This window comes from Electrophorus electricus, chromosome 8 (assembly GCF_041902795.1).
Source record: "Electrophorus electricus isolate QZ-2024a chromosome 8, ASM4190279v1, whole genome shotgun sequence".
NCBI classification, from domain to species: Eukaryota; Metazoa; Chordata; class Actinopteri; order Gymnotiformes; family Gymnotidae; genus Electrophorus; species Electrophorus electricus.
This window is the reverse complement of record NC_137504.1, coordinates 4,711,806-4,722,630: the sequence shown is the minus strand read 5'-3', so window position 1 is coordinate 4,722,630 and position 10,825 is coordinate 4,711,806. Positions and strand designations below refer to the sequence as shown.

The 10,825-nt window shown below is 41.6% G+C and overlaps 1 protein-coding gene across 1 annotated transcript; it reads left to right on the top strand.

Moving 5' to 3' along the window:
* Positions 1-38: 38 nt before the first annotated feature.
* Positions 39-10,712, top strand: LOC113573445 (BOS complex subunit ncln). Its single transcript, XM_081718982.1, is given in 19 exon segments — positions 39-539; positions 1,048-1,305; positions 1,565-1,709; positions 2,925-2,975; positions 2,978-3,021; positions 3,113-3,190; positions 4,194-4,282; positions 4,524-4,604; positions 5,133-5,222; positions 5,224-5,277; positions 5,387-5,551; positions 5,666-5,713; positions 5,715-5,751; positions 6,021-6,097; positions 6,099-6,179; positions 6,257-6,392; positions 6,615-8,265; positions 9,156-9,671; positions 10,007-10,712. Coding segments are annotated over 17 exon segments (1,722 nt in total). The 5' UTR covers positions 39-308; the 3' UTR covers positions 6,672-8,265; positions 9,156-9,671; positions 10,007-10,712.
* The last annotated feature ends 113 nt before the right edge of the window (positions 10,713-10,825 follow it).

Here is a 10,825-nt window from a genome sequence, read left to right as displayed (position 1 = left end):
GAAGATAACATTCAGATATTACTTAAGGTGAGATTTCAGATTTAACAGAAAGGTCTTTTTAGGGTTTTAAATGGAGCAATAATGCAATTTTAGGTGCAGTTCTTTTATATGACAGCAATTTTGCAGCATAGTTGTTGCTGGTGGTGAGTCTGGATGTAATTCTTTATCATGGCCATTTAGATTCAACAGCTATTCCTTGACATTCAGAAATCCATAGAGATTTATCAGCTGTTGACATGTTGCCGTAAAGGGCAAAACTTGTCCAAAAAAATATAGTGTTTTACACTCGCCTGTATGACATATATAGTATGCCGTGCTTTCACTGTAATTTAGTGGATACAATTAGACGCCTGCAGCTTCGCAGCGTAAGGGAGGGGAGGTTGGGTGTGATAGTGCCAGCGAGGCTCCAGTGTGGCTTCCCTGCTGCTGCTTGGGGCCCAGATGCTGCATCCTCGCATGAGTTCACAGCCTACCGCATGCAGCATTACCGCCCGCAACAGGAGAAACTTCACGGCCTCCACAGCATACGCGGCCACAGCGTAGCATGAATGTCATAGCGCTTATTTCTAGGTCTTTTTATTCCATCTTATTAATTTCCTCAAAACATTGAATTAATTCAGTCTTGAGTATTGTTTTAATGGCTGAGGCTTCATTTATGAATTCACTACAATAGCCAGCTAGACACACATCCCATTAGGCTTCTAATGCAGGTAAACATTGCTATAAAATGTTTAAAGTTTTAGTTTTATGGCAAACTCCAGTTTAAGTGATTGATTTCCAAGAAGTTGCTTATGCAACTAGATCTCAGGATTCAGGAAAATGAGCCAGAAAAGCAGTTTTAGGCAGTTTTGGCAATGCCGAGAGAACTAGATTTTTTCATTAATACTCCAGCTACATGTCCTACATTGTCAGATAAATGATAATGATAATTTGACATAAATGTCAAGATAAAACAGTGATATTTTGTATTCACATTTCGGGATTTACTGACAGCATGTGAAAGAGTGTGGAACGGTCACATTTAGGTGGGAAATGCAGAGCTGATTTGCAGTCCTGGTTCCAGTGTTCAGCTATCACTCATTGACAATAATGACAGCATTGCAAAAAGGTTGCGATGTCATATCTCCTGGTTGCCGTGGTGCCAACGCTGTTGCTGAGACCCATTCATTGGATGGTCCCTATGTGTTCATAAAGCTGCTTGACTTTACAGTAGAGCGCTACCTACAGGCCAAGTGGGAGAACGTCAACACTGTGCTCATCTTGGTCCCCAGAAACATCTCCATTATGCCTGAAGTTGTCGTGCAGGTGGTGGCAGTTACCGCTTCACTGATTTCATATTTTCCTCAAGCATTTTTTATCCATTAGACTCACTGTTTTACACTTCAGTCCCGGTCTGATTTAAGATTAAGGTGTGTTTTGTTTACTAATAAGGAGGAAGCAAATAGCCCCTCGGGTACAGACGCAGCATCATAAAAATTCACTAAAAAATAGTTTGCTTAAATAATAAGGGATATATCTCTGCCTGAGCTTTTGATATAAAATTCATGTGACCTTTCATCTCCAGAGTTTCCTGAAGAGTGAGTCTGAGTCCCTGCATAAGGAGACCATCACGCCCGTGTATATGGTCCCCGAGGATGAGTAGCTTCTCTGTATGTATGTAGTGGTGAAGCTGGCTGCAGTCACCAACTCTGCCTCTGTACTGGTCAGAGGTGAGAGAGGGCAGACATACACTGAATGGCCCCTTTATTAGAGACACCTGCCTTTTCACCATTGAAGCTTCCTTGCATGACCCTGCGTGACCCTGCAGTGCAGCATAAATTCAGGTGAGCATAAAATCAAGTTGTCCATCGATCAGCTTCAATGGGAATCCACACTGGAATAGGAAAATTGAGTAATCTGAGTGACTTTGAACAAGGCATGGTTGTCAGTGTCTTAATAGCTGGTGCCAGCATTTCAAAAACTGCCAACCTTGTGAGGTTTCTCTTGCAATGGTGTGATCAAGGAAAAACATCCAGCAAAAGGGTCACTCAAAGTGGTCAGAAGGGGATCCCGAGAGTTGTTCTGATGAACAGATGGTGCGCAGTCAATCAAACTGCAACACAACTAACGTGGCTGATGCACAACTCATTGCTCCTTAGCACGGATGGGTGATAACAGTAGACAACCAGCTTGAATGCCATCGCTGTATAACAAAAACAGAAAGGCAGACTCCAGTGGGGCAAATGAGTGCAAAAAGTGGATCCCTTAGCACCTGGTCAGATGAATCCAAATTTTTTGTTGCACCATGCTGATAAGGTTCAGAATTTGGCGCAACCAGCCATTGATGAGCCTTTTCTATTAGGTGTGAACAGTTTAGGCTTGTGGAGGTGGAGTAATGGTGTCCCTGGGTCCTCTGATATCTGTGGATGGGTGTTTGGACAGCAGGGTTTACCTAAGCATTGTGGCCAACCAAGTTCATTCCCTTCATGGCAGCCATTTACCCTGTGGCAGAAGGACACATTGAGCAGGACAATGCACCATGCTACAAGGGTCGTTTAGCCATGGTTTGGTTCCAGGAAGATGACAGTGAGTTTTCCTTGCTTCCCTGGCTGTCCTAGCCCCCAGATCCTAATCCTATAGAGCATTTCAGGGATGAGGTAGAACAGGCTGCTCAGAGCATGTCAGTAGCTCCATCTTATGTGCAGCAGCTGCGAGAAGTGATCCTATTTGCATGGGCCAAGATTCCTAAAGAGCAATTTATAATCTATGCCACGATGGAATGCTGTTGCGTTACAAGATGGGTGTCTCTCATAAAGTGTCCATTCAATGTATCTTGGTGTATGTCATTTTACAGATATATTCCTGTGTAGGGCATTTAGGTCTGTCCTGCATGCTCTGGGGACACTAGTGCAAAGCTCGCTTGTTTTGTTTTTTTCATGGTGCAGTTCTCAGCAGTATGGTCACAGTCACTACCTTCCACACACTGGTGAGCAGCAGCTCCCCATCAAGGCCATTACAGACAATTCCATCATTATATTAGAGGTGAGTTTGACAGCCTGCCTTCATTCCAAATATCAATGTGTGACCTGTAAGTGAGCCTGCCAGTCACATTGATTGATTGCTTTGTTCAAAGGGTGCTCTTTCTGGAGCTGGAGATGACCCACCCACAATTGTAATCGCTGCCCACTGAGACTCATTTGTTGTAGCTCCAGCAGGTCCTACTCATTGATAAAACACACACATACACAGTTATACATGGTTTACCTAGTTCTAGACGAATCTGGGTTTTTTTTATATATATGTATGTATTTGTGCTCTCAATGTGCTCTAAATGTGCTCTCAAAGTTTTTAGTTGCCCTTGATCACAAACTATTATGGAAATCATGTGATGATTTTGGCCAAGAGCTAAATTTACTCCTGTGTGCAAGCTGACCTTTACAACTATACACACACACACACACACACACACACACACACACAGAAGAAAGAGTACATATGTTTATATCACTTGCTGAGATTCATTTTCTGTTCAGCATTCCTCTCCTCACTGATTAATGTAGCTGTAATGATGCTGTAATAATCTTGAAAACATGGCACATCATCCATTTAACAGCTAAATATTTTTACTTGAGCTTCATGTACTTAGATGAATGTTTTGAACCACTAACATTATCTGCAATACGAAATCTCCAGGTTTATGATGAAATTAAGATAATTCATTGCACCATAAAATCGCCAATGGTATTGACCGTGCTCTGCTTATATGGAAACTGTCAGATCTTTTTTTCTTTCATTCTGAATTGTGAAAGTTGGTAAATTTACAACTTATCTACTCTACAGACTCACCAACCAAACCCGGTTGCTTCCAGTTTCTTGCACAATTTCTGTTTTCACTATCAGAGTGCTATCATGTTAAATACTCACATGTATCAGTGACCTTGCAAGAGGCTTGGTGGTGTGGACTTTTATCCTGTGCTCTTGATGGGTTTAGCTTATTGTCTGTATCCTTCAGTGCTTCCCAGCTTATCAAATTGCATCATCCAATTAATCTTTTATACTGGTGAGTTAATTCATTGGCCTTTTCTAAACTGCAGCTCAATCAGCTGGTTAAAAAAAAAAAGTTCAACACAGCACAGGCTAAACATGACCAGCGGTGGCTCGAACAGGAGTGGTATTCTGCTGGAGCTGACACGCCTCTTTCTTCCACTCTACAGCAACCCTCGCAGCAAGACTCTGTGAGTTACCCAGTTCATTACAAGGTCAGGATTAAGGAGGACGAGAAGGCAACACAACGGCAGGGACAGTTGCGTGCAATGATTTGTTTTCAAAGCACTACTACAAGCTGTGGAAAAGGATGACCCATTGTATGCATGCAAACAAATGTGGCAATAGGGCTTCTATGGGGTCAAAACTTATATATTTTGAAATCAATAAGATGGTTGATCAAGTCCTGATGCTACTGATTTTTACACATGAAAATCATCCCATGATATTTTGTTAATTTATTTATTTCTAAACTAGGTTTATGGTTGTATTGTCTGTAGGTATTACCTCCTTTTCTCCTTTTCTGGTGGTGGAAAATATCATTTCCTTGGCACCAAATGCCAATGCACCATGCAGGTTAGAAATCTACTGTGACCCAGTTATTCACCAAAACAACAGAATCTACCACCATGGGGGTTCATAGGTTATTTTTGTATTGACCTAAATAAAACAGGCATCATGGCTTGCTTTTCTAGACATGCACCCACCCCTGTCTTAGACTCAAATACAAGGCCTAGCAGTTTGTTGAACTGCCCCACTGTCTGGACTTAGCTCTGGATGTCTTTCAGTCATCTTCACTCTGAAAGATAATCACATATGTACACAAAAAGAAATTGCATCCTCCATTTCCCAATTGAAGTTTCTGTTGGAATGGTTTTCTGTTGTCCTGATTGCTGTAGGGTTTTGGTGATGTGTTCTGTTTGTAGCTGTTTAAAGCACAGTTGGAGATAGCACATTTGGCTTAGTAGCTCATGATAAGAAAATCTTAACAAGTCTTTACAACCTATCTCTTTCTAAACAACATCCTTCCCTGTGAAGCCAAAAACTACCCAGCTAAACAAAACCACCAGCGGTTCTGCATGTGTTTGTGTTACTGCTGGTATGTGTCCTCATGCAGAATCCAGTCTCTTGCATAACAATTTTGCGTTTGTTTGGTGTATGGACTCTCGTGGCTCTGCGCATGAACTTTTCCTCAACGTGTGCTCCCCCCAATCCAGGAACCCCTCAGTGTGGCTTCATCCAGCAGTTGGAATGAATATTACACAAGATGATCCACATACAATTGCAGTCTTCTTCTGCATCTCCCGAGTTAGCTGCTCAGGTCACTTCATGGACCTCAGTATACATGCACTTCATCACTGTAGGTGTTGTCCTCCAGGTTTCCCTGGGTGAGGTTGTGGCACCGTGCACAAAAAGATCAACCTGCATGGGAGCACGAGCACTATGGCATGGAACACATCCCAGGATTCACTCTGTCTCACCTGGAGAACCCCCGATCAGAGTGCAATAGCTCCATCCTCGATACCATGTGAGTGGCAACCATGAGTTCAGCCCATCTGAGACAGAGTGGTAGGTTCAAGGCATTTAATGTATTTCACCTGTTCAATCTCTGATGTTGTTGGGCTGCTTCATGAGCAAGTAGGTCACAAGTGGACACCAGAAAACTCAAGTGGAACACAGTCATTGTGGCAGTCTTTGGAATGCTATATGTACAATCTATCAGACAAGGTGAGTCAAGATCATTATGGTAATATCGTCTCAGTAATGTACAATTTCTGAAAAGATTTATGAAGATACATATCTATGCCACACACCCTGCGACACCTTTAACTGGTGTCTAACATTTCTCTGTTTCTTTTGTGGTCTATGGCTCTCCTAAGGACATCCCAGTCTTGAGGTGTAGTTTGACATGGGTCCTATATACTGGTTTCTGTAATTGCACAGCAGAGCAGTGTGATGTGTTGCTCTGTCTTACTGTATGTGTCTGTGTTTGATAGGATGTCCAAGACAGCTGCTTGTGTGTACTGATGGCCATGTTGACATCTGTCCCATGAGCTACACAGCTGCTGGACAAGCTTTCTCATCAGCACCCCGGAGCAGGAGTTCAAACTCTACCTTCAGCAGGTCTGCAGACACACCTTCTATCAGGACTACAGGTATTCACACACGCACATGCGTACATACACACACAAAGAGAAACTAACAAAATTAATGGAGTTTAGTCTTTTTCTAGGAATCCTGAAATTACATTCTCCGATCAAATGAAACCTAATGTAATGATTTTCATTAGGCTGAAGCCTGCTGCCTTTGATCTCTTCCTGGGTAGGTGGATTACAGGTTACTTAGGAGTAGTGTACTATGCAATCCAGGTTCGTTCCTTGGTTCTTTCAGTTGGATCACACTCCTTGTCAGAAGATCATAGTTTTGGGGTGGCAATCCTTTTTTCTCTTTCTTATCTATTATGTATTTAGCCTATTTATACTTTTATGCTCTGTGTGCATTTATTCGTGTTTAAGTACCTAGAATTACCTTGGTGTGTGAAATGTAGTAGGCTTTACTGTTTGCTTAGTAGGCTTTTCTTTTCTCTGTAGAACTTTGGCAGGCTCTGTGGAAGACTCAAGGCCACAGTGCAGAGCAAACAGCAGTGAGGCCCGTTAAACAGGGACCAAGCCTGGTGTGGGGAAAAAGCCTCTGGAGATACAGGGCATAGTTTGAACCGGTTCATAAAGTTTGGTCGTGCAAAACCTCGCTTTGTTTCTTTCTAACTTTTTTCTTCCCTTTTTATGTACTTGTAATTGCATAATTAAATTATAATTAAATTATAATTAATTATAATTAAGGATATTGGTAGTAGCTAATTCTGTGTCTTACTTCTGTACCAACCCACAAGTGTCTTTGTGAGTCTTTGTGAACTGACAGCTTTGTGAATTAACATCTTTGTAAAATAATATGACCGATTTACATAATATATGCATAGTAGATCGGTTATAGTATTCTACTATAGTGGATTATAGTGTTGATTTCTATAGTGTTTAGGAAGAGGTTAAGTAAAGGGAAACATGATACCCTAGTTAACATTTTTACGGTGTGGACTCGGCCACACAACCCAGAGCCGGTTTTGTAGTGTAAAAGAGAAATTTACTTAAATAATGTGTGTGGGAACAAACAGTCATGCATTTAAAGCCATTAATTCAAAGTAGGTGTTACATCGTGGATTGGTTTACAGAGGTAAAATAGCTGTCAGTTTTCATGAAAAGGGACTAAATAGTGCTCTGCTGGGAGCACATGCTAAATGCACCATCTAATTGAAAAAAAACACTACTCAAAAAATAGATAAAACACTTTGGACAAATTTGCAGATGATCTTGCAGTACCGCTGATCTGTTTAACATTGCAGAGAGAAGCTTATCCAGGCAGACTGCGCAGGACCCAGGAGGGCTGGAAGTGAACCTACCTCTCACGCTCAAGCCTTGAATTATTGATGAGCAGTGGCACAGAGGACCCATGGCTCTCTGGCCTCCAGGGGCTCGAGCCAAGGGAGCCTAGAACCTGCTGAAGGATAAGTGGCCATACAAGTGCCAAACTCCTAGATCCTCTATTCCCTGCTTACTGAAGCGTGTAATCCGGAACATGGTGCAGTGCCCGAATCCCCACCTGAATGATTACTTATGATGTGTTTCGCTGGGTAATTTGATCTCTGATGTGATTAGAGGAACAGGAGGTGTGTAACACTTAAGAGCTATGAGACGCTGTCTTATCTTTCTGTCCCGCTATAAATCACGTCAGCGTGCAAGGGACAACTGAGACAAGCCGGTGACAAACGGGACACTGGTGTTAAAGGGGCGAATGATGGATAAATGAGAAAGCGTATCTGAGCTGAGCGGCTATTGTCAGAGGAGAGATGAAGAGACAGATTGGGGCAGAGAGAGAGAAAGAGAGAGGGAAAGAATGGCAAGGAGGGGACAGACTACACTAATCACAATGAGATCGGAAGCACGTGGTGGAGATGGGCAACGTATGCCAGTGGGAATGGGGGGGAAGGTTGTAATGAGGTCGCTCGGGTACGGTGTCTGCACGGTGCAGTAGGGCAGAGCCTCTTTCTCAGTACCAGGGCCGTGGGAGATGGGTCATCAGCTGCAGCTCAGCACTTACAAACAGGAATTCAGCTACTTAGCCAATACCAAACCCAGCGAGCCCAGACCATCCTCCACCCGCTGCAGGAACAACTCCCACCCACGGCCGGTAAGGACCACAGCCTAAATATTATTAACTGCAGATCTTTATGGCTTTGAATTATGTTTGTTTACCTAGGTATTAGATTGTGGAGTGCCTGGTGTGTAAAATATTTTATAAAGATACAATAGAAGATCATGTTAACATATGAATGGTACCCTCCGCCCCCAATCGGTTTAACATGGATTAAAACTACACTGCAACTTCTCTGATTACAGAATGTTCAGTGTTCAGGTAGCATCTTATGTACATTTTGGTTTATGTTTATTTTAGTGCCTCTCTCATATGACAGAACAACTGCATGTAATTTTGTAATTCAATATGAGAAAGAACATTAGTAGAGGATGTTACATCTTTATCTTTGCGGTTTGTACTTTCTCCTCATACATTACCCCCAGTCCTTTAGTAGTGACAAAACTGGGTCTGAAGCCACTTCTGTTAAGTATTATGTCCATTTACTTCCTTGGCACATGGAGAAGTGAAAGAACCTCTGTTTTCACAGTGACTAGTCTACTTAGGGTTTTTTGTGTGACATTTACTCACCTGAATGCAAAGGGTATATGTAGACCATGATTAATATTATACCAGCTCTACTCTAACTGTTAACAAAAATATTCTTTCATTCATTCAAGAAAGTCACTTGGATTGAATGCTCATTGATTATTCACCAGCTTTTGGAGGTTTAGTACAAACACCACATGGTGCTTCACACCAGGCTGCATCCTGCTTACCTTGACAGGCTCCAATTACCCACTGGTTTGGGATCAGGGTCTTCCTTCATACTTAAACCTTTCACTGTGAAGGCAAAAGAACTGAAGCCCGCCTGGGTCAGTGTTTGGGGCTGTTAACTTGGATAAGAGAAGGTTTCTTCTTGTTTCCTTTTCCCCTTTGTCATCCAGGACTTTCTGTTGCCAAGGAAACTGCAGACAGGTCATGGATACAAGCCGATGCTTCAGACGATTACACCTCGAATGGATGTGTGAATATGAAATGAATTTCAGTCCTGCTTTTACACCACAAAATTGTTCAGTATGTGATAAGTGGATATTTTACATTTATACAGTCAAGTCAGTACTTATGTCAGTACAGATAGTACTTATGAGAGTACTGATACATGAAGAAGTCAAATTCCCAAAACTCTGTGCCCCAATTTTTCTTTATTCCAGTTGTGCACAACTTATAAATTTTATAGGCCCAATTATAACTGTGAGTCTCTCCTCCATCCTTCTCTAAATGGCAGTGTTTCACAAACACAGCCTGTGCTGAAACCATCGCAGTTCTTGTCACTCAAACATTAGAGTAGTGTCTTCAGTTGCGGTGGGCACAGTGCCCCCTGTTGTCTGGTTTCCTGAACTGCAGCTGACCGATAACATCAAATTCCAGCAGTCTCGGGGCTTAGCCAAGACCATGCAAAGGTGAACTACTGCATATTGCCTGACTGTGCCTCCAGCTGATGTACACATTTTGAATGATTGTTGTAGTATGCTTCTTTCTAATTCTGTGTTGTTGTTATTTTGACTAATGATATTTAAATGAAAAGGTTTTGTGTTTATTTTTGTAACAGATTTTAAGATGATTAACAACTTTTAAGATGATTATCATGTAAATAAATAGCAGCCAGGTTCTGGCATTATGAGCAGTTATTATATACATTTTAATGAACCTTTCACCAAAAGACAGAGCTAATATCTGAAACAATTTATTAATATAACCCCTTTTTCATCTTCCCTATAATTAAATCATCACATAGTTCTAAAGACCCTCTTGGATCTCCACTCGGCAAACACAAGGACATCACTTCTACTTTAAGGCCTTTTAAAAACCAGATTACCAGGCAGTGCTCACTATCAACCCCCAAGTCAAGGTGCAGTCTCCCAATCATGCTGACATTTCTGTTTGATTACTATGTCACCAGCATAACAGCATACTTACTTTGCGGTGTTCTTCTGTTTTTAGGACATATGATTTGTTGTTTGTAAACGTGGTGTTTTGTTTGAACATGAACATGTTAGAGTTCTAATGCACTGTATCTCCCACCAGACAGATGACATGTTTCCTCTATTCCAGTACCCAGCATACCTGTTTTGGGTATTCAGTATTCCTAATACCTTGGCTGGGATATATTAGGAACTGGAATAGAAGAACTATGCTGACCACCTGGGGGTACGGGAGGACTGTGCCTAAGTCCTCAGAGACATTAGACAAGTGGTTTCTTGTTCTGCAGTGTTGGCTACAGCTGTTTCCATGTGATGACTACTACATCATCCACCCTGAGTTCACATCACAGTGCCTCTGCTAATCCCATTCAGTTTTGGGCTTTTGTTGGTCTAGGTATTTTTATTTCCCTAATAATATAATCTCGTTTATCATGTTTTCCATAACCAACTATAAGCAAGAGATTAACTTGTAAATTGCATAAAGTAGCCTATTATTACAGTCGAGTTGAAATAATAAAAAAAAACAAAAAACGATGAAGGACCATGAGTGTTTTGTTTAACAACCATCATCCGATTTTATCCTTTTTTTTTAATTACTTATACAAAGCTTGGAAGTGTTTCTAACAATCATC